The 24,173-nt window shown below is 46.2% G+C and overlaps 1 protein-coding gene across 7 annotated transcripts in view; it reads right to left on the bottom strand.

The window, feature by feature from the left end:
• The window catches only part of MRAS (muscle RAS oncogene homolog), a 38,629-nt gene extending 19,867 nt beyond the window's left edge, over positions 1 to 18,762 (bottom strand). For 2 of the 7 annotated variants that reach the window (XM_053947887.1, XM_053947886.1), the window contains exons 1-2: positions 18,468 to 18,558; positions 18,046 to 18,225 (exon numbers count right to left, since the gene is read on the bottom strand). Coding sequence is in view for 3 of the 7 variants with exons in the window: in XM_053947882.1 (XP_053803857.1) it covers positions 13,633 to 13,641 (9 nt within the window). In the remaining 4 variants the exon portion in view is untranslated. Of the gene's footprint in view, positions 1 to 13,632; positions 13,733 to 14,246; positions 14,385 to 18,045; positions 18,226 to 18,378; positions 18,398 to 18,467; positions 18,559 to 18,688 lie in introns of those variants that run through there. The other 5 variants (XM_053947882.1, XM_053947883.1, XM_053947888.1 and 2 more) reach the window with 5 other exon arrangements.
• Between the last annotated feature and the right edge of the window lie 5,411 nt (positions 18,763 to 24,173).

Genomic DNA, 24,173 nt, shown 5'->3' with positions numbered 1-24,173 from the left:
GCTTATTTTGCATGAAATGCTCCCCAAAGTGCTAGGATAATGTTTAGCCCATTGTACAAACTGTGTCTCTGCCCAGCATGCTTATCGGCTGAATCAGGGCATTTGCTTCCCGTTGTTTCCAGAACTTTGGTCATGCTGTGTGTCTGAACCACCAGACTGAGAGTTACGTAGCCTGGGGAAAACAGCAAGAACTGAAATGAAAAAAACAATTAAAAAAAAAGTCAAGAACTGTAGGCTGGCTTGTTGAGCACAATTCCTGTATTTTAGGTGATGCTAGCACAACAGATGAAAACTTCAGAGTGTCAAAAGGCAGCAAGTTTAGATGTTTCTGCAGGATTGTTTCTGCTGCTCAAGGAAACACTCCTCTTTCTACTGAGATGGCAGGTCCCATTCTCCAGCCGTGCACATACATAATGAAAACCTTCCAAAAGTCAAGCACTTCAGTCCCTCTATACCTCCATCTGCTCTGATAACCAAAGCACAAAGACAACTCATGCCTTGACAAGATTATGAACTTAACCAGCTCATGATTCAAACCTTTAAAACAAAATATATAATTTCCTGGAAATGCACTCCCAAAGATACACAGAGCTACAGGCAAGTGCAAAAGACTTGGGCTAATTTTCATGTGTTTGTGGCAAGAGTACTGACACCGTCCTCCTCAGATGGGAGCAAGAATAAGCGTGTTTGCTGTAGATCTGAGAAAAGTGAGGCACAAATGTTTTTATCTATTGTCTGAATACAAAGCAGCATGTGGTAATACACTAATAAGGTCTGATGATAATGATCTTACAATTTATATAGTTGTTTATTTTGAAGGAGCCAAGAGAAGGATCCATACCCTACACTGACAAATGCCGTCAGGGCTCTGGTTTAGTCACTGGAAGGAGGTTGACTTATACAACCATCTTCATACACACTGGCAAGACTGGTGGCCTGACAGCACAAGCCAGTAATGCTGAGACAGTCAGAAGCGTGCCTACTTCTGGGGTAGGTGGATGGGAAGAAAAAAGAAACACTGGTCCAAGGGTGTCACTGAAGCTGAGCCATCTCATCAAAAATTATTTTCTTTTAAGAGGCAGAATAAACTGCATAAAACCTCATTTATCTGTCTGAACATGGAGGTGGAGTGGAAGGGCTGAGCTATCCCCTTGGAGCAGCCAAGTAACATAAAAACACCAAATTCATCTTAGTTTGTATGACTGGCCCACAAAATGTAAGTAGTGTATCTAATCCCCATCCTCATTACAAAACTTGCCCTGAATGCAAGTGGGTCCGAGCACAGCTCCTGAGCAGAGTTGTAGCCACATAAGACAATAATAAAAATTAAAATGGACCCCAGATAGCTGATATTTAAAGTGCTGGCACCCCTCTCCCTGGTTTCTGCTCTGCTGTCCTGGAGGCTGAGCTCCCAGGGTGAGGCCTTTACAGAAGGTCAGCAAGCTCAGAACCAAGCCCTGGATTTGTAGGGGAGGTTAGTGCAATTAAAGACACCGGCTCCCTGGCTGGGAAGACCAGCATGACAGTGATTTACAGTCTCCATGGCAACATGCAACACAAATTGCTTAATTCTGTTATGAAACCTCCAGGAAAAGCTACAACAGGGCCTGTGTGGGAACTACCAAGCTCCCTCCTCCTCTGCTGCAGCTCTCCAAAGCAGACAACTTTAGGGAGCCGATGTCCACCTCAGCAACAGGCCATGATTTAGTACATACTAATGTACAAGCATGGATGCTGATGATTCCATCAACCCATGGCCAAGGCAATTTTCCTATCATCAGCTCGTTTTGGTCCATGGCTCCTCACCCATGGCCTGACAGAGCTCTGCATACCTGAGGACACCAATCTCACCTGAGGAAGGCTATCAGCCACCGAGGCTGCCAACTACTCCTACAGTTGCAATTAAGGACTCTTCCTCTACCCACAGCTGACTCGATTACACCCTTTTACCCAGCCACTTTGTAAGCATTAGCAGCTCCACGCAGTGCCTGCAGGGCTGAAACCCTGCAAAATCTGAACACTTCTCTCTCTGTTCCTCTTGCAGACTGCTGGCTGCAGCCACACAACCACCACGACACACCCAGAGACGCTAGCCAGGTACCAAAATAGTTCAGCCTGATGCGTTGTAGGCAATCCCTTGGGCTGGGAACTACTAAGAATCCTTGAAAGACAGGACATGCCCTTTTAGGAGGCTGCTGCTTCCCTTGAGTCATGCTGACCAGGACTGAATGAACTTCAGGAATTTCTCCCTCAAGTAGGCATGACCATGTCCCAAGCTGTCAAGTGCCAAAGGGCTTGTAGGTGTATGAAAAAAACCTGCCAATTATTATTAAATAAAGATGATTAACTCTTAGCCAAGTTTTCTCCAGTCTGTCAGATTTCCTTCCCAGTCAATGCCTCTGAAAGGACACACTGAACAAAAGCTGGCCTGTGTTCCAGTCTTCAGTGGGAAGTCAGCATGGAACAGATATGTCATGTGGGAAGCCAGAGTCTGATGCCCTTTGTAGCTCTGGCATTAAGGTTTTTCAAAACACAAGTGAAATTTCAAGTCTCTGAGGATTTCTAAGAAGGCAGATTCTAACAGGTGCTCCCAACTCCCATCAGCTTCCGGATCTGATGGAGCCCAGCACCTGGTAAGACCTGCACAGGAAATTACAGATATTTCCTTTCGGAGTAGTGATCAAAGCACTATCAGATTGCTACTAAAAGGGAGGCAAAAAAAGAAAGCCATAAACCAACTGTCGTTTAAAAATAAAATCCTCTACCAAGCAATAAAGAGCTGCAATTGGCTGGGCTTTGGAATGTGAGGAGATGTAACTGTGGGTCCTGGAAGTGGCCTCATCAATTCTCCTCCTGTGCAAAAAGATGGTGTACCCCAAGTGTTGTGTTCCCTGAACTGCTCACTGGCTTCCTGTGCCAGCCAGACCTTTTCTCCCTTTCAACCCAAAATTGCATCACCTCCCCCACCACACAGATGCTGCTCAGATTTAATGTAAGAGAAAGAAAACGCACTGGGGGAGTAATGAAGCACTTGAGATTCACACAAAAGGCAGCTAAAGGCAGGAGCTGCCTGATGAATACTTGGTAGTTATTTCAGGAAACACAGAATTATAGCCTGAACAAATAATAATAATAAAAAGCCACGTCACTGGAAATGGCTTAGGTAGTAGGCGGCCCCCCCACCCTCCCCCTCTGTGAATCCCTAAGTGAGGTAAGGGGGAGCCCTTGCTGTAGAACTGAGCAGCAGCTTTCTGTGGCCAGGCTGGGTTCAGGGACTCACTTGTTTTTACTGGGAAGCACGTGCTTGTCGGTGTCCCAATCTGTATGTAAGTGCAGCACAGCATGAGTCAATCACACTGACAAATGTCACCCAAAACCAACTCCGCTTTCCTCTCCCAACTCCTCCTCCACCTCCCACAAGAACTCCATTAATCTTCAGCCTGTTTCCCTCGGTGATGTAGTGCCCTTTTCAAAATATGCAAGAAGAGTTCTGTCATTTTGACAAACCAACAGTCAGGTGCAGATGCCAGATTTTTTTTTTTTTTCATTATTACTAAAAACAATACTTCAGTCAGATTTGGGCCATTTGTAGTTACAGCTCTGCCACTACCAGTTCTGTAGAAGAATCCAGTTATGCGACCAGAAAGCACCTGCACAAGATCCATTCCTTTATCTCTAAGACCTCAAATGAAACTATATTGTTGCCAGTTTAGGGGTGTCCACTGGAGGCTGAGCCAAGCCTTTTACCAAGGTATGAAATGAGAGCATCCTACTCAGTATCTAGGGCCTGGCTCAGCTACTCTTACTTCCATTACTTCTTGTGTGCTTAAATCCACCATTCCTTTCCTTATTCATTTATTTCCAAAACTCTCAGGAGACATCAGGAGATGACAGATTCCTGTATTACTATTGCAAATTCTTTGCTAGTGAGGCCAGGAAAGCCTCTCCTATTTTATCATGGAACCAATGAAGCTGACCTAAACATACTGTAGCAAAAAAGCAGATTGCCAAGATGTTCCCCTGCCCTGCCCAGGCAGAGATAACACAGCAAGAACAGATTTAGTGGAGGAAGTGGCTTCAAATTCCAATAGCTGCCCTTCCTGCTTGCACAATCCCTGGAAATGGGCAGCTTCCCTCCTAAACATCCCAGCCTGCTGACACACCAATAGAAAAGACCCCAAATTCACTGCCCTGGATGGTTTTGCTGCTCTTAATACTCCTCAGTGAGGTTTCTGAAGCAACAGCCCAGTGCTTCAGCAATGTCCTGTTTGCAGCCCAGATGTTCTGCTGCCTGCATGCAGCCCTGATGCTGGCAATGTAGCCAGATGTGCATGGCACAGCCCTCCTGACCTCAACCAGCATCATCTTGGGCAGGTGGAAGTGGTCCAGGCAACAAATTCCTGTGCTGCATCATGGAGCTGTGAGGGGACCCTAAGCAGCACCAAGGAATGCCCAGCATGGACCTCATCACTGCTCCACCCTGCCTTCCCCACATCACCCCTGCCAAAACAAGGGGTGCATCCACCCCTCTGCCCAGCTCCTTGAAGGGTCATTGCCCTGCAGCCTCATGGGCATCATGCTGTCCACACACAGCTGTGCCAAGGCACAGACTTCATGGCACCTATGGATGCTTTGGAGATGATTAATGGATAGAAAGGGTACAGGGCCACCTCATTCCAGTCACCCTCCTGCAAATCAATCAATGCAATTGGCTCCACTTTTGTCTTCCAGTCAGGCTCAATTCAGTATTTAATGCTTTTTACATCTCCAGTGTTGCTACCGGATGTCTTTCAGGATGTAAATGGCTTTCTAAAGACTCCCTTCGCTCCTAGCAAACACACTTTGCATCTCTTAGACAGCTGCAAAGAGCTGAAGGCTGTGAAGTTCCCTGGTAATAGCATTTCCACTAGGGGATGGGTGAATCCTACTAAGTCCAAGGGACAGATGAAGGAAAGTGAGGAGGGTAGGGATCTCCAGGCTATTTACAAAATCTGTCCTCTACCTGCAAATCTTTTTTCCTAAGCTTGACTCTTGTCTATGTTCTTCCTAGGCAAAAAGACTATTGTTGTACATATCCTATGGGAAAAAAGACACATTGCCTGTTCACTTTGCATCACAAGGTTCCCAGAAATTATCTGTGAGCTATGGAGCAGCACTGATGTTTCTGCAATAGTTCTACACCCCAAGGCACGGGGCAGGCTTGAAGGGCTCTCTATAAATTTTTCCAGGGTCTTGGATCAAGGACAGTTATCTCGGTTCCCTACAACACATCTAATACTCACTTACAGGTACAGAAGAACAGAGAGTATGCTGGTCTGTAATGCTGGAGATTTAGTAGAGCTTCACCAGCATGGACTTCAGAAGAGGAAGGAACAGCTACCTCCCAAATTTACCCAAACAGGCACATGGCCTATTTTACTTAGAATCTAATGACGCTAAATCCCAGAACTGTGTGGAAGGCTATTCCAGGCATTTCCCAGGTCCATGTCAATACTCTGTCACTTGGAAGACTCCAAGATATCATCACTGGGCCAGGACCCGTAACAGTAATTTTTTCCAGGCTCATTACAGTGTCTGCCAAGAGCATAAGCCTCTTTATTTACGAAGAGCATGCTGGGGAGCTGACTCCATACTTGGCAAATCCAACTGCTTGTCTCAAAGAGGAGGGTGGGCAGAACTCGGTGCTGGGTACAGGGATGAGGAGTGGATGCAGAGGCCCCTCCTCTGTCTCACACATTGTGCTGCAGGGTTTTGCAAAGCCACAGCTTTCCACTGAACCTGCCTGAGGACAGGGTGCATGTACACTGCCAGCATCCCAGCCATGTGCCAAGGCAGCCCTGCTGCCTCTTCCTAGACCCTCTCTTTGGCAAACCCCTTGGCTGTCCCTCTTTAGCTCTTTCCCTGCTATTGTCCTTCCACTCTATGCCAGCCTGGACAAGCCATCCTGGTGGCAAACACACACCTTGACACTCAAACCAGTGGGCAACTGGCCAAAGCACACGTGAGGAACAGAGTTTATCCTTGCATGACTCAAGTCCACTCTCCTATCAAGTGTCTTCACCCTGCCAGCACTGGAGAGAAGCATCCCATGAGAATACCCCTCAGAAGAGAGGTACCAGGGCCTCAGCTGGTGCTGCTCAGTACCTGCACTTTGTTGTTGAATGCCCAAGTTACATCTCAGGTGTCATGACTGGATGAATCCATAGAGCAGCAGCTGAAAATCAACGCATCTTTGAAAGCACCCTGTAAGTCAGCTGACCCAACTTTACACCCCCTGTGGCCACCCCTCACCCCCCCAGTTTCAGCAGAGATCTGCATCAGGATACCCTAATTCTGGTTCCTTCTACACTCAGCCTAAATTCTCTGCCTTAACTTTTAAGTCATGCAACTTGCAGCCATGTGGGAGGGTATATATGTACATTCATTAACACTTCCATTATGCCCCGTGGTTTGGCAGGTGGTGCTGCATTATGGATTTAAACAGTGCCAGCAAGCAAATCTACCACACTTCACTGGATTAGCATGTGATGGGAAATCATACCTCAAAAGTGTTCTGCACTCTTGTGAAGCAGCTCTGATGAACAAGGCAACAGCAGGGCTCCAACCACCACTACACTGTGCAATCACATCAGAAATTCACCCACAACTTCAGGGAAAGATAAACCCCCTCAAAACTCAATTCCCATTGCGTGGAGAAAAAAAAAATGGAAAAGAAGAAAGCAACAGCAGATTTTCTTGCCAAAAGAGAGGCACACCCGCTTCTACCACAAAGCATCTTTCACACACACCAAACAATAACATCTGCTTTTGCCCTATAAACTGTTTTCACATGGGAGAAACACACCACACTTGGTTATACTCATTTCAGAAGTTAGCTTTCAAGGTACTGAGCACTCCATGCCCAACATGATGCCTCCTTCTGTCTTATCAGGCTGACACAGACAGATTTGCAGAAATTGCACAGATTCCCTGAGGGGATGCTGTCCCAGAGGAATGAGAAGATGTGCTGGGTTACAGAGCAATACAGGCACTGAACACACCACTGAGTCTTGGCAGTGGGGCAGCTAAGGACCTTGGATGGGACAAAGGATAAAGCATCAGTTAAACACTGGTATCACCACACTGCTTGTCATTTTCTGGGGCTGGACCACACGCACTTTTCCTTAACTGTGAGTGGTACTACAGGTACTACAGTGCCACTGCTCACTGCAGCTGTACCTGAGTGGTACAGAGCTCCTACAAGTGTACAGAACTTGTGCTTTACCTGAGCAGTGGGAAAGGTCACTTCAAAGGTAATGCCACGCATGAACCAAATAAAGCAAAGTAACTGGACAAAGTTTCTGCGTCTAGACTATTGAGGTAAATCAAGAGCTGCCTACAAAAAAGAATCCCTGGTCCTTCATTAGCTCTTCCAAATCATTGCTTTGATTCAATTACTCTGCTCTCCTTCTCCTGCTTGAAACTCAGAAGAATCTGACCAAGGAAATACATTTAATCTCCTAAAGATTGCTTGAGAAATTTCTCTTGGCTGAGGAATTCCAAAGAAATGTTTAGGTTCTGCCATAAGACCCATTTTTAATTTCTGTCCACCACACAGCTCTAAAGTACAGCAAAGTTGTAACCAAGTCTGCTGCAAAGTTGTAACCAAGTCAGACACCAGGGTCTCTTCTCAATACCAGTGGGGTGCAGCTTTATGTTTCTCTCGCCTTAGGGTAGATCTCATATGCCATTCCTATGCATATACAGTGCCATTATTTTTAAACACCAAGCAAAGAGATTATGGATTAGCCTTAGTTTTGGCAATCCAGGCAAATTTCTCATTTGCATCATATTTTACATACCAGACTCACAGAAACAGCAAAAAAATTGGATTTCACCCTTCTTTGTACTGCAAGGTTCTCTGCAAGGACACAGACCTTTACATGGAGTTATCCTCTTATGCTTCAGCACCTTCAATGACAATTCAGACTTAAAATTTTAAATAAAACACAACTACAGATACTGTTTTTTTTATTTTGACCTAGTGAGTAAAAATATAACATGGGGTGATTTAACCTGATGGCATCTTGACACATGTCTGCATATAAAAATACCTCTACTAAAATCACAGATAGAGACAGCATGGATGACAGACACTTGAAAAAAATAAAATAAATAAATCCCCAAAGCATTAAGGCCTTGTAAGGGACAAGATTACTTTCATCCTGCCACAGCATGTTTCAGTTTAACCACTGCATCTCTCAGCACTTTTGGTTCGTATTCTTTTACCACACAGAGACACAAGTTTGGTATACGCCCAGCCTTAGGAAGGGGAAATGGTATTTTGGGTCACCAGTTCCACCCACCCCTCCACTCAACAAGGCTTTTGAAGTGCACCAGTCCCAAACAGAAGCCACAATACATTAGCCTGGGGTCAGAAGGGCTTGGAGAGCCTGAGGTTGGGAGATATTTAAGGAGTTTTTTGGGTCCAAGTGGCTTTGTCAGCAAGTCCCTCGCCTCCTGCTGCCCACAAGGACACCCTGCCCTAGGCTGCTGGCATGTCTGCCCCAACCATGGACACTAGCAGGCATTTCCTCAGCCCTTTTGTCAGTGCCTTGAAGGTGGCAGACCTCCAATCACTGCCCAAGTTCAGCAGTTCTTCACTGCTCTGGCTAAGACAACTCCTCTTTGTCCCTTCTCACCTCTCAGCTATGCCAGTTCATCTTCACCAGTCTTCCCAAGCCCACATGAACTGCAGCTCCTGTTACTTTGCTCTGTTCTCTTTTACCCCAAATCAGAGAGCTGCTCCCAGTGTTTTGTGCAGTTGAAGGATTTATTCTTATGCTGCACAAAACCAAACAGATGCTTCGACACAGGATATGCCCAAAAAAACAATTTTTCTGCTTTGCTTCGACAGCCTAGCATTTATTTCCATATTCTTGTGAGGCTGGTAGGTAAACAACAGAGAGTAACTCGCCGTGCTCAGGAGACCTTAAAATAAGAGTCCTATTTCTCTGTCCTCCTGGATCCAGCAAGTCATCCTCCTGAGGTTCAAAGAGTTTCTGGAACTCATAATTTAAAAATCCATGGAATAAAAACAGGGTTGCTGGAGATCTTTACCAACAGAAAAGTAGGTTGAAACTGTTATTTAATAATTCAAATCCCAGTTGCCTAATTAAACAGAATTGCTACATTGCAAAAAGAATAAGGAATTATACATTCTCTTAGCTAACTTTGCTGATTAGCATGAAAGCCTTTTCATGCTCCACAGGCATTTGGTCCAAGTAAAACTTTTGAAAACAGACTTAATACTCCACAAGTAAATGTCACATAACAAAACTCTTGCTGCTTACAGTACTAGGGTGATGCAGCAGCTTGTCAGCATCCTTCTGCTTCGTGGAGCTATTTTACAGAATACACAGAAGAAGTGATGCCCAGCAGAGCATCTTAACAGAGCATTCAGTATCTCTTTGGACCTGCCCAAAGCCCAAGAAAAGCAAATGGTCTGCACAGTTCCTCATGCCTGAAATATTCCCTGTTTGTAGATTACATCTGAAAGCATCCACAGCATGTGGAGGAAACAGAAGTCTCTCTCGAAGCACTCTGCCCTTGAGCTACAGAATATTTTCTTAGGGAAGTGCTGCAAGTACTTATTCAAGTCCACCTCGTCTCTACAGCTGATCACAACCTCTGGATGCTCGAATTCCAAGCTATGATCCTTCCCCAGCTAGCACCAAGGTCTCTTCAGGTGAAGTGCACACAGTGGGCTCAGGCAATACCTGCCTTGATCTCCAAGGGCAGCTGTGTCAGATGCAGGCAGGTACCTTAACAGCGAGATCATGCACTATTCTAAGAGCTACAACAGCAGTGTTTGACCTTGCACTGTTGCACAAAAACAATTCACAACAGCTGAGGGTTTTTCCAGAGCACTGGGGCATGTCTCCTCTTGTTCCAAGGTTAGTTAGGGATTCTTGTCCCTACGAGCCAGCAGCCACCAAACCAGCCTCAGTCTGCAACTGCAGTCAGCAGCAAGCACTGCTGAGCCAAAGGGATTCCTTCGGTGATCTCCCACCTCCCAGTTCATCACCCTGCAGCACAAGCTCTGTGGATGCCCTTATGACTTTCTGGGATTGAGTGCTTGGTACTGAATAACTTCTTCCAAAGAGTCCTGCTTTATAGACATATGTTCCCCATCCAGCAAATGCTACACTTAGGCTGGTGACACCAATACTTCCATAGCAAGTATTACATAAGACATCAGCTACTTATTTTCTGAAGATCACAATCTCTACTCAACTGCCAGCTGTCTATGCAGACCACTCAAGAGCTATCTGGGTATGCTAAGTACAGATGACAGACCCGATAACAGCTCTGAATGTGTCCAAGAGATTAAATTCCATCTGCACCCTGTTACTTTTGTCATTTGGTACCCCTTCAGAGTGAGTGTTTCAACAACCAACGGGCATAGAGCTTGTATCACAAGATCACAAGTTTACAGGAAAAAAAATCCTTTAAATGCATTCTTGGAGTCACCAGGTACCTGAAGACATACTACAGTGGTGTTTTAGCAGTTCTTTAAGTGGGAAGGCCAGTTCAAGAAAAAAGTGGCTGTGATTCCCACTATACTGATGTCCATTAATATCCTTTTAATCTGAAATGGGTGGGTCTTTGCTCCAGCTATTGCCTATCAGGCTCACCATGAGGCTTAGTGCTTCCAGCAGTGCAAAGATCAGATCCCTATTCAAAAGCCTTTCAATCCCTCTTATATTTCCAAGATGAACAAGTATTTGTTTCCATAAACTAGAGCATGTCTTGCACGGGAAAACAGAACAGGCTGCAATAGTGTACTACTCAAAACTATATCAAAGGAAGATTAAACACTCATTTTCATACTGGTATGACCAATTCTTAGAAAAAAACAAAAAAAAAATCATAAGAAAACAAAATACTAAAGCCCAATAAAGCTGAAGATTTCACTTTAACAATTATTTTTTGCTCACTTCAAAACCTCCTCCTTCCAGAGGATCTGCGGAGCCTTTTGCTGTTGCCAAATCTGCATTTTTTTGGACACATGGCGCTGTCAGGGTTTGTTCAGAGTCCCTCTCCATACTCCATTGTTGGCTCACCCACCACTGAAATCCTGATCCCAGTCCTTCCTATAGCTGTGACAGGAGCTGAGGCATGCTGGCAAGCAGATACTTGGAAAGCTGAATTCACTGGCGCTCTCAATCAGATTGCAATTTCATTAAAGAAGTTTTAAATAAAACAAACTCCAACATTTGCACTTCATAATTAAGTGGAAGCCAACTGAATTAGTGTCAAGCCATGGCGTAAGTGAAAGCATCCGAACCTTGGCACCCCTGTGACCCTAGCCAGCTCTATAAAGAAAGCTCCAGCAGCTTGTACCACAGCAGACCCTGACACTACATCTCCTTGGGACTGCAGGAGAAGCTGAGACATGCCAGGCTCTGCCTGCTCCCACTCAGGGCACAGGTACCCGTTCCTATGGTGCTGCAGGCATGGCCTGGGAGGCACAGCAACATTCCTGCCCTGGCAGCAAGCCAGGAGTGACTTTCCAGTGGCAGAGTAATAACCACTGGGAGCGAGTCAAGCTCCGGCCCAAGCCCAGGGAAGTTGGCAACACTGAGCGCTCCCGGGTTTCCCAAGAGGAATATTTCACTGTAACCCACACACAGTACATGACATGGGCCTCGAGCAAGGCACTGCATGACTTACAGCTGACTTCAGCAGGCTTTAGTTTGATCCGTAAATCCTCTAGACACTTCACAAGAATGTTGCTCAACTCCCACTGCCTTCAGCCTCACAAGAGGTAGACATAAATACTTAGCATTAGCATAGCTCCCCGTGACTCATTTTTTCTCCTTTTTAAATATAGCATCCTATAAACGTGGATACATTCTGAGCAATAAAACTCACATTGTTACTGTTCATCATGCAACCATAACAAAAATTCCTCCTGCCAGCTTTGGACAACTTCCTTCACCAAACTCCAAACACTGGTGACCCTCACATGGCTGAGATGGAGCAGTGGAAGCTCTGCTCCATCAGGGAACCCAGGCAGCACAGGGACTCAGCACTGTGGCAGCAGATACGGAACTGGGCAGGAAGCTCCATCATCAACCCAGCCACTCATACCAACTTTATTAAGAGGAGCAGAGCTGGCTCTGGGCACAGGAAGAGCAGGGATTTGCCAGAGAGGAACAGTTTCAGTAGCTGAGAAGCAGCCTGTGTCAGCCTTGGGGAAGCCACTCACTGAAAGAGTGGTGGTGGAGGCATCTCTAGGTGGGGGATGTTCCCCACTCTTCATCTCTTTCACCTCCCTCCCTCCATCGCCAGGCTTGAGCTTTCTTCCTTAGAAAAGCCAAACCCACATTGTCTAACCCAGCAAATGCCACAAGCTGCTTCAGAAGCACTGAGTAAGAATCAGATGAGAAAAGCATGGACCAGAGCTTGTTGATTTTCATGGGAATTAAGACTGTTTGAGCACCCTCCTGTCTGTCCTGCTGCAGACTTTCTTGTGTGATCAATCCTTCACGCTGTGTTTAGCTTTATTGAATACTTCAGTTCCCTACAAATGAGATAAATAGCAGGTCCCTATCTCACAGGTATGTTGCAAAATAAATAGATTTTGCATTACAAGTGTTACAGGAATGCTTTAAAACTTGCACAAGTATCAAGACTAATCCATCACTGCTCATAAAGAACCCTAGGACTGATAACAAATTAAAATCTTACCTACACAAACATTACAGTATGCAAGACTGTTTTCTTAGTTTATCTGTTTCTGCTGATAACCATGTTTGCCCCAGTGACTTGAACTGTTCTAGTCATAAGCTGTGAGTTAAGTGCACCAAATCCTGTCTAGAGAAATACATGCTTTCCTCTGTCTACAACAACAGCTGAGAGAGACATCAGTCATCCTCTTAGCTGTCCTAAAGACATAGCTGAAAATGCATGCCCATATCCATCCTGCTGTCAGGTGACTGAAAAATACATTTTTACCTTTTGGACCTCTCTAGTAAGATTACCCTTGAGAATTTATTTACCACAGTATTTTTATAATTGTTTCTCCAACACTCTTATTTAATATCTGAAATAAGTGGAGTGGCAGAGCTGCCGCTCTCATCCTGGAAACTGGCATTTTAAGGACAAGATAAACAGAAGCTTTTGCTTAAAACTTCCAGGAGTGTGTGTAGCTTAAAAAGCTAATTCCTTTTTAAAATAATGACTAAGACTCTGAGGAATCTAACTCCCAAAGTCACACAGGTAGTTTTGAATATGTTACCCTTTCAGAGTAATTATGCCATCAAAGTTCCAGTCAAAAGCTGATGAGCGTTACTAATATATGCTGATGAGAGAGCCTGAACGTGAAAGACCTTCTTGGTTTATTTACACTTCAGTAAATCAGAAAGCACACCAAGACTTATTTTCACATACAAGAGTAACAGACCTGACCACAAGGGACATTTAAGGAGGTTAACCCACAGCCCAGGGAGTAGGTTACTGTAAACTGGCTGCAAGCTGATGTTGTTGTACTTGTTTTCACTGGAGATGTTAGAAACTTGGAGTAGCTGTTTGGACTTCAGTGGACTAGCACCAGTCACTACGTAAAACAGTGGTCTGGCCCATTACCTGAATCATTAGAAGTCACCATTCAGAGGCAAATTAGTCCCCAGGCAGTCCTCAGTGACATTTATCTCTAGACCAAGAACTAGGCAGATGCAGTCAAGAGCTGGGATGAAGAAAGAATAAACCATTTTTACCACCTTGCATAAAGTTATATATTTGGTACAACATTCTTTATAGAAGCAGACCTTCTCAAAGAGAAAACAAGGCAGGCATTGTGTTATTTGGGAGAAGGTGAAAGAGTGCCAGGAACTTTTTAAGCTGCTCTGTAGTAGAAGAAAGTACAAGAAAGTAGTTAAAGATTTTAATTTTGAGCCTATCAATGTCAAACAAATTCCAAGGTTAACAAAATTTAGCCAAAAATTAATATGTAAATTGTACAAGCACTGAACATTTCTGCTGGTCAGTTCTGGCCAGAAGAGAAGTAGCAGGAAGGGGAATCCCATACAAAACTGTCAGATACTTAGATGCCTTCTGAACTATCTCAGCTATATTTATGCTCCCAACACACCCCACAAAGAAATAATTTCTACTACTCCATTTTAGAAAGAAGAAAAGTGAACTCAGTGACAGGCAGATTCATTGGTGCCTGTAAGAATTGCTGATCTTAGCCTACTTACCTTTGGCCAAGTTGTGACAGAGAAAGTACTTGGGGGCAGTTTCCCATCCCTTCCCTAGCTCCAGCAATTGGGCTGGTGTCTCAGATGGAACCTATCTGCCTGTGCAACACGAAGCACCACTCACTGGAAAAGCAGTGTCTGAAGCAGTAAAATTGCAGGAAAGTGAGTAATGAGTACTATAAGTAGAGCAAACTACTCAAAAATATTGTTAACCTCCCACAACCCCATTCCTACCCCCTCCCTCAATCATTATTTCATTATCTTATGGCAAACTAGCTGCCTTTTCTATCTCTATGCAAGATTTCCATATATATTACTCCTCCACTGACATTTTTTCACACATACACGGATCAGCAATTGCACCACTACATTCTCAAACAGAGAATAAAAGAGCCATAAATCTCAAGAAAAAAGAGTATGCCAAAAATTTCAGCATCTGAAGTTACAGCTGTTCATTTCTCCTCTCTGTTCAGAAAGAGCCAGTCTTGGCTTATTGCAGATGTTTTTGAAGTAGATGGTGTTGCTCTAGATTTACTTTGGATACACTCATGATGTGACCCACTGGAGCACTGGAACTTTGTTTCCCCACAGAGAAAAATACAGCCAGTGATATTCAAGTAGAACAGGAAGGCTATTCTCCCCACCCCAGTAAGTATCTTCTCTCAAGCACTCCAGTAAGCAACAACAGGAGAAAGAAGCAACAACTCCACCAAGGAGTGGGCTAATGTTCCTCCCATCTGCCAGTCCCACGCTCATTCTGTTTTCACTTGGACCAAATCCTCCCAAGCCTTCTGCTTTATACCTCGTTAAACTTGGGTGCTTCACACAACAAAAATGTCATCCATCTTTGCAAGGTTACTTTCAAGGCACATTTCCATATCTTTTAACACCATTCTTTTCCTCAGCCCTGCCTTGAAAGCCTGAAAATTAATTCCCTATTTTTCACATTGTATCTGTCTCTTGATTCCCGATCTACTTATTTATGGCAGTAAAAGTTTATGCAAAACCATGCAAAAACACTCCCCTCTTCATTCCTGTGGATTCATGTTAATATTCTCCATCTCCAGAGTCTGAAGTACTCCCTGCACTGAGAGCTGCACATTCCCATGCTGAGATGCAATCCCTCCTAACTCCCCCTGTGCAGGTAAGAGAGGTAAAGGGATGAGTGGTCACAGAGAAGTTACAATGCTGAGGCAAAAGCAGAGCCACAAAGTGTAGGGGCACTGACTGAAGGCCCTGCACGGCTCCAAAGGCTGAGCAAGTCTGAAGTGAGGAGCCACCAGAAGTGACAGCTTAGCAGTGACAAACAAATAAACCAGGTAAACCAAGCTATTAAGAGTGGTCAAGCTGAAGTCTGGAGCCTAAAACTTTTACAGGGCATACTGATTCATCCTAATGAACTGACTCACCTGGAGCCAGTAGGGATGCCAGGCTTGGCAGCTGTGGGTAGAGGCTCTTGGCTTGAATCCAGCTACAAAAAGGACTTCACACCCAAGGAAGGAAGATAAAAATTAAAGGGCAGAAATTAATAAAGCTTAACAGTTTTGCTCAAGGAGCCTTCTAGAATAAAGAGAAGGGAGTAGAGTTTCTGCTCAAATGTTGTCAGCCCTGAAGCACCACTAGGAGCACACAGTGCAGCTAATGGGCCAGAAGGGACTTGGGTGCAGGACACTGCAGTTGAAGAAAAACCTAAGAAACCCCAGCACAATGACAACAATAATGAATCATCACATCCGGTTTTCCTATATCCACCTGCCTAACATTGCCTTTGCCAATGACAACACCAGCTCATCTGCGGGAATCATCCTCCTCCTTCCAGTCCCCAAATGCCCTTTTTCCACCAGTGCCAAAAAAACGTGTGAGAAGAAGGAAGAAAGTCCTCTCTAACTACCTTCTGCTACAATGTTGTTCCTCCCCAGTGTTAGCCTTAGTCCTAGGTTAAGAAAAGAACATCCAATGTGACACATACCCAAAGTTCCCCCCAAAAAAGGCAAGTATAATTTCTGCAATTCTTAGCACCTCTGCAAAAAAATTTGAGCTTGTGAAAATACCCACCAAAAACATCAATAAATAGAACTGCCTCTCAGATAATTTCTGACAAGAGGTGCTGGGCCAGCTCTGACCCTAGTGCAGCTGTTCTGGTTCAGGAGTGATGCTGGTGGGGTATTTGGCCCTCTGCAAACTGGGTATACACTCTATCATATTGGATAGCTCCTGGAATGGAGGAGCAAAATCAAAGAAAGACAAACAAATTGATGCATAACTACAATATGAAGCTATTCATACTTATTTTCTACATACACTATTATTTTTAAGGAGATGTCAGCTTGGTATTTTCAGACTCAAATATCTAGAAAGAAATCTTACCTCTCTTAGGCAGTTCAAAGCTCTGCTACAGAGAGGTTTTCTTTAAAGCTGCTACTTCGCAATTTCCTTGCCATACCCCTTGTTCTTTCTCTTATCTTTCTTCTAGCCTTTCTTAAAAGACCCTATTTTTGCAAATCTGTTTTAACAGATTCAGAGCAAGAGACAAGTACCTTTCATAAAGAAAAATAACAGTTTTAGGCATTTGAAATGCATCTCTTGTGCAAGAAGAGCCTGAGTAAACCAGGTAATTTCAGAGTGAAAACTCAGAAAGCACATCTATAGCTGATACAACTATAAAGTTGATTAACTTTTCTTAATATCAACTCTTGTATGAACAATAGTTTCCAGGTAAGATGTACATAAACATTTCCAGTTGGAAAATAGCATCCCTTTAACCCTGCCAAAAAAATCCAAACTTAGATGATTTAATCTACCTGAGGAGTTGGTGGCTTAGATTTTCCCATTTCCATGGCATTACTGGAGATCAGTGCCAGCTGACAGTGCTGACGGGCTGCAGTTCCCTGTGCTGGGAAAAAGCCTCACGCCGGGGTCAGGGCTCCCCTGTGAGCTTTGCTCTCCTAAGAAAAGCCCTGTCCCCTCTCCAACCTGCCAGTGTGAAGTCCCAATTTGATGCACGACGTGATCAGCTCGACAGGGAGGGTCACTGGAGTAGAGGAGTGCAGGATGCTTGAGACTGACCCACTCGAGGTCTAACACTCAGCTTGCTCCTCAGCTTGCAGCCAGCGTGGCTCTATCTTAGTTTCTCTGTCTAGGAAGTAGGGCTTTTGCGTTGCTTCTAGGGCTCTTGAGCCATTGATTAAAGTAAATAAACGAACAAAAAACCTACAAGTTTTCTTCCTAATCCCCAGCAATCCCAATCACAAGGTCTGAAAAATCCTTGTCCTATCTGTGGTTCAGTTTGTTTTCTTAAAGCAGAAAGTAAAAAAGCAAAGTAAAAGTAAAGTAAACCCAGGAAAAAAAAACCAAAAAAAAACCAAACCCAAACCCGTACCTCTTCCTCTCCTTGTTTCTCTGTAAAATAGCATCTCTATCCTTCTAAAAGTTATGGAAGCTTATACAAAGTACTCAGTGATCCAGGAGCAATTTTAATGTAAGATAAGAATCCTCGCCATACCCAGATCACATCCAAACACACCCGGGGCAGGAAAGTAAAATATTACCGTGGCTCTGAATTTGTGGCGGGGGGAATAACCCTGACACAAGCAAAATCCAACAAACCCTCAATTTACATACAAAGATTTTCCATTACACCGCGTAACTCAGAGCGACCCCCCTCCTCAGCGCACACCGCGGAGAAGACACGGACCGCACGGAGCTCCGACCATTGCGCCATACATTCCCTTTTCCCGGCTCTCGGCGGAGCAGGCACCCCAGGCCCCCGCAGCCCACCCGCCGCACGGAGCCCTCGTACCGTCCGTCCCTTGCCCGGCGTCCGGCGCTGCCGCGAGCGGCGGCTCCGCGGCGACAGTCGGCGACAGCGCTTTCTTCCCGACACCGAGCTGCGGCCAGGGAAAGCGGCGGTGCCCGGGGCGCGCTGCTCCCGACGGGGGGGCTCATGCCAGCGTGGGGCGCCGCATTTCAGCGGGAATCGCTGTGGAGAGAGGAGAGAAGCAGAGGGGGAAGCCCCGCCGCGGTTACCGCCGGGTGTCACAGCGGTCCCGCCCCTCCCACAGGCTTGTCGCGCCTGGAGCGCCGAAAGTGCGCGGCGCTGTCCCGCGCCCCGCGGGGGACGGGCAGAACGCACCCGGGTTATTGTTTGTTTGGCCGTGTCCCTCCCGCCCCTCTCAAGAGAACGGAGCGGCCCCGCTCCGAGCCCGCTCCCCGCCCTCTCACCCGGGCTGCGGAGCCGCGCCCTCAGCGCCCGCCCAGAGGCGGCCGGGCAGCGCCGCCGGCCCCCGCGCGCTCTGGCCCCGGCAGCCGCGGCAGCGCAGCCCGCGCCCCGCCATCCCTTATATCGCCGCGGCGGCTGCTATAAATAGCCCGGCCCCGCCGCCGGGGGCCGGCCCGGGCGCCGCCGGAGGGGGATTCGCGGCGGTGCGGGCACCCGCCGTCACCTGCGGCTCGGCGGCTCGGCCGCGTTTGCCGCTTGGGCCGCGCGTGGGTGCCGCTGTCCGGCGGGCGCGGCCGCGGCGCGGCTCCCGGGGGCCCGGGCCCGCCGACCCCCGGCGCGGCAATGGGCCCGTCCGCCGCCGCCGCGCGTTAAGGTGGAGCGGAGCGGGGCGGCGGCGGCACCTTAAACCGCTCGGGCCGCTCTCCCCCCTCGGCACCCCGGGCCCCACGGGGCTCTGGCTGAAGGGGAGCGAACTGACCCTCCGGCCGCGGGGTTTGTGCAGCCGCCAACAAACGAGGAGGAGGAGGAGGAGGACAGTAAACAGCCGGTTCTCTCTGATGGACGGGGCAGCAGCCGGAGGGCACAGACTGGTACAAGCGCCGTTCACGCCGCATGAACACGGCACACACCGAGCATTTGAGAACCAGCTGCTCTCCGCACACAACCCCTTTCTCCCCCTCCCCCATATATAGATATTCATGCTTAATACGAGGAAGCCTCATCAACTTTAATCCCAATAAGAGAATTCGTGTTCATCCTATATTGCACTCGGGGAACACACATGGGCAGTGGTTACTTTTCTTACCTCTCATTTCTGCCCTTGGCTGGCACTGGGAGGCAGAACCACAGCAGCGCTTCCCATGCCACCTGCGGGCTCCTTTGCCACCTCACACCTTGCACCTGCCACCAGCAAAAGCTCTGCTCCCGCACCTACGTACACTTACTGACATGCTGCCCTCACAGAGGATGCTAGCAATGGCTGTGTGAGAATAATCCATGGCAGGAAGGACGTGTCCTACCACAGGAGCACCTCGGGCACAACCCTGGGTGGTGCTCAGGTACAGACCGAGTGCCTGCAGCATCTCAGGGGGTGCATGTAGGCACTTGCTGATTTACTGAGCTGGGTCAGGGCTTACCTCCCTGGTAGTGTGCAAAGCAGAGGTACAGGAACTCAAAGTGGTTCTTAAACCCAAGTGAACAGTCCCAGCTCTCCTCCTGTGCTGAATTAGCATTCTGTACACTCCAGCAGTTCTCAGAAAGATCTACCCAAGGAGTCTGGCACAGCGTTGCGGCATGCACGGAACAAGACAGCCTCCGTGCTATCTTTCCCACACGTGTAAGAGGCAGAGAGAAGTGTACTGCCATTTTACAATCAAGATACGTGAGTATCTGCCTCAAAACCTGCATTGGTCCAGCAGCATGGAAGAGGTGAGAGGGAGCAGACCAGGAGGAGCCCCACAAGCTTTCCAAACCAAACCAAACCATGGGACAGATGTGTTTTGTTCACGTGAATTGACAGCTGGGTTTGTCAGATATACATTTGTCAAAAGGAGTCACATGTTTACACCTAAATTTGGTGTGAAACAGCTTCTCTGTTGGTTACAGATTTTCCCTCTAGGACAAAACAGTCTCCTCGTCTTCCCAGGGCAGACTGCAGTGCAGTGATGGAGGCGACTGTTTATGGGGAATCTGGTTTTTTGCTATCAGCACATCTTGCCACCAGGGAGGGCAGAATTGGCAAAGCTGCGCACAGCAGGTCATTTGTACACTCTCAGAGGTGTGGAAATGCTGTCACTAAATGCTGGGGACACAGCAGTCCTGGGAGTGGTAGGCCAAAGATTTCAGGTTTAGATATTTAAATCTGAGCATCCAGTTTTCTATTTTGGCATCTTAAACAGATCACCCTTTAGAGCTGCACATTTTTGCTTCTGCATTTGCCAACCAAGCCCAATATCCATACACCTAAACCTGAAAATCTCTGATGCATTTCATACCAAAGTCAGTAACACTTGACAGGAAAAGACTGTGGCCTGCTCCTGTACATCAGGTATCTTGGTTATTGCTTAGTTCTCAGTAGCCTTCCTACCATAAGAAATACTAAAATTATGGATGGAAGAAAGCCAAAAAGTCCTCTTTCAATTCCATCCAGTATCTGGAGCAGCATTAAATTGCTTGTAGTGCGTATTAGTTAGCAACATTGCTAAAGGGGAATTGCTGCTGTGGTTGAGCGCTTATACAATACAACTCCTATTTAAGTGCATTTTTGTATCCTGCTGAGTCACCCCAAGGAGCCCTCAAACAAAGCATCATGTTCAGTTTGATAGCAGAGGCAGTGGCATGAAGAGCTTCCCCTTTACCAGCCCTCCCTGGGGGGATGTGAGTGCAGGATGGGCGACACTTCAAACCTTGGAACAAAGTAGAAAGCTAAAAGAAAAGAGTGCTTTAAAATTTCAGCCAACATTTCCCCCATACAGATTTAAGCACATGACATTTCCAGTCTGTTTCAGCTTCAGTGAGTAGATTAAAGTGATGGTACAACCTCCGAACTCCTCAAGTCAGATTATACTTCAGGCAAGCTCTCACTAAATCAGAGGATGCATTATGTATGTAGCATGGTATTTCACTATTAGGTCTAGATGAATGTGGCTGTTTATTATCCCATATTAAAGCTGAGTGGGTTAGTGCAGCATGAGCCTCTTGGCTTGTTTTGTTGGCAGCTGCCTTTTGGGCTGCTGGGGACACTTCCCTTGCCCAGGCTCTGCAGCAGGAGCTTGCAAACATGAGGGTTTGCACAGCACCACAGCAAGGCAGAGACTGTTTGCACACAAAAAAAAAAAAAAAAAAAAAGTTTTCCTTGCAGAAACAGTGCAATGGGTAAGATTTTTGTCAGTACAAGTTCCTGCTGGTGCTGTATATCCAGGGATAAGAGGTCACTTCAGGGAAATCAGAGGTGGAGTTTGAGGGGATGCAGTGGCCCTCCCAAGAACTAACCCAAGGTGCTGCTGGCATCAGTGTCTGGAGGACAGGCAGGTTGTGCTGGAGCAGGGAGCTGTACCTGCCTGCACCCTGCAGAGGTAAAAGCACCATCCTGCACCAGATCAGATCTTACTAGAACAGAGCCCTGTGGGCTTGACCCTCAGTGTTGAATTTGGAGAAGAGCACAAAGAGACCACAGCCTGAACCCTGTCAGAGGGCACAATCTCAAATGAGCTGCAAAGGAAAAAGTTGAGGTGTTCCTACACTGCCAGTTGACTCCAAATCTGCATGAAACCAATGTAGTAGCTTTGCTGCCACTGTGAGTGCAGTTGGTCAGAGAAAGCAGATCACACCTTTGGGCTATGGATGAACAATATTGTACTGCTTCTATGGACTAGGAACAATGGAGCTATAACATAGTTTAAACAACTGAGATTGATTTCACCAGATTTCTCTGGTGCTTGGCACAGACCACAGTGAAGCTACTTAGCAGTAGAGGACATCTAGTGATATTCACATGCAACTACATAAACTCCATAAACGTGATAAAATTTCTCATGTGACTTCCTGAGTCTGCGTGGCTGGAGATGGGACACGGTGTGGTTGTGACAGCTGCAGGAGGGCTGGGACAGGCTGACCATGAGCACCCTCTATAAACAGGTCACAAAGAAAAAAACCTCCTGAGAGGCTTAGGGAACATACAGTGAGGGCACAGGTAGGAAGCTGGTGGTGCTGGACCTTTTAAGGAGACATTACAGGGGAGTGCAGAGCTTTTATTTCTACAGCAAAGACCATGTAAACTGGGATACAGAGATTAAAATCAGTCGTTTTCTTTCAGGAGTCTTTGCTCTTGTCTCAATTTGCCTTTCATGTGACTCATCCTGAGCACATGCTGCAAACATCAGCCTCAAGATCAAGATTTTTTTTCTCTGGTACACTAGATCAGCCCTTTCTCCATGCCCTTTTACAGCCTGCTGCTCTTTGTTCTAGGAAGGATACAAAGAATACTTCCCTTCTCCAGGTTATTTATAACAGGGGATTCTCTAGAAATGTTTTTTCCAGACATACTCCAGGCCTAGGATCAGGAATTTGGCTGTGAAACAAAGAGACTGCCAATTTGATTTCTAAAAAGGCAAGGATTGGCAGAGCTTTATAAAAGAACACACTTCCCTAAGGAAATAGACTCATTTTATCTGGCACTTCCTTTGAATGGAATTATTCCCATTAAGATCACCATTCATTTAGGAGTAAGGGCTTCACATTTGAGGTCTCACCATCTTGTACTTCCATGTCAGATGCACTCAGTTTACAAGTGTTGAGGAAGGGCAGGACTTTTATTACTCCTAATAAAACACAAGGAAAGTAAGTTTCTGCTGGCCAGATTAGGTCCTTGGAAATAGCTGTGCAAAGCTACAATACCTACTCAAAATGCAAAGGCATCAGTGACACAGGTAAAAGAACAGAGGAAAAGGCTGCATTAGCACCTGCAACAACTGTTGATTTTGTGCCCTCCATACATTTATGTTATTTATCAATGGACTATATTTAGCAATCATAAGACCAGAGCATGGAGCAGCCCTAGGTCTTTGCTCTGCTCTCCAGAGGGCAGCTGGTGGCTAGCAGAGACTGGCACAGCTCTGAGAGATCCACAGTAGCTGCTCATACAAGGCAGAAGTAATTTCTGCAGCACACTGAGTCATTGTAGGAAGGAGACTGAATCTTACCCAATTTCCAAAAGCAGAAGAGCTCTAAGCTCTCTTGTGATGAAACAAAAGCTGGCAGAGCACATGTTGTTATGTGGCAGGCAGGGAGACCACTTGAGACACATTCAGGAGGTCTTCATGTGAGCAGCAGTGAAGGACACTTCAGAGGCTGAAAGCTCCTGGTGTTGAGCAGCAAAGGCACAGTGCAGCTGCTTCAGTACCAGAGAGCCACAAATTAATGTATGATGTGAGTTTCAAGGCAGAGGAGATGAGGAAATCAATGACCCAGACAGAAGGAGAGATAGTGCCAGATGAAGCCCGATGACGACATTTCCAGGCAATTTGTTCATGCTGCTGGGTGAGCTGCTTGGGGAGAGATGGAACAGATTAGAGATGACTGCATATACTTTGCCTAAGAGCAAGACTGTGAGATTCACAGTAGCAAGGGCCTTGGTGGCTGTGCTGCCTCCACGCAGAAATATTAATAACTGCTTCTCTTAACTATCAGAGCATTAGCTCCAGCTGATTTTACTTTTGTGCATGTAAAAAAGCAATTACTTTTCCTCTTGGGGATTTCATCCAAGGGTTCTACAATGTTGGACAATTATGTGTTCACTCGCAAATACAGTTTGGTGAAAAAGGCAGGCTGTCAGGGGAATTTGAACCTGACAGGACACATATCAATCAGAACTCTAGCAAAATTTAGCTTTGAAAATAATGTTCTAAGGAATGTAGTAAATTCCATTTTACTGGGAAAAAAGTGACACGGGGATCTTATGTTGCACTGGAAGTTCCAGAGCATTCACCTGCAGAAATCTGACCTTGAACAGGAAGAAATACTAGCTAATCTGTCTAATGAATATATTTGGTTGTTGCTCAGGTTTCTGGCTGGACATTCACCACACATCAGGAACTCAGGCAACCAAATTAAGTGCAGGGGAAAGACAAATGGTCACACAGACTGGCTGTGTGCTGCAAGGCATGAAGACAGGACATGGCAAGTGAGGTAACTTTCAGCAGTTTCCATTT

Source organism: Vidua chalybeata, chromosome 7 (assembly GCF_026979565.1).
Source record: "Vidua chalybeata isolate OUT-0048 chromosome 7, bVidCha1 merged haplotype, whole genome shotgun sequence".
Taxonomy (NCBI): domain Eukaryota; kingdom Metazoa; phylum Chordata; class Aves; order Passeriformes; family Viduidae; genus Vidua; species Vidua chalybeata.
This window is presented reverse-complemented; position numbering and strand designations above follow the sequence as displayed.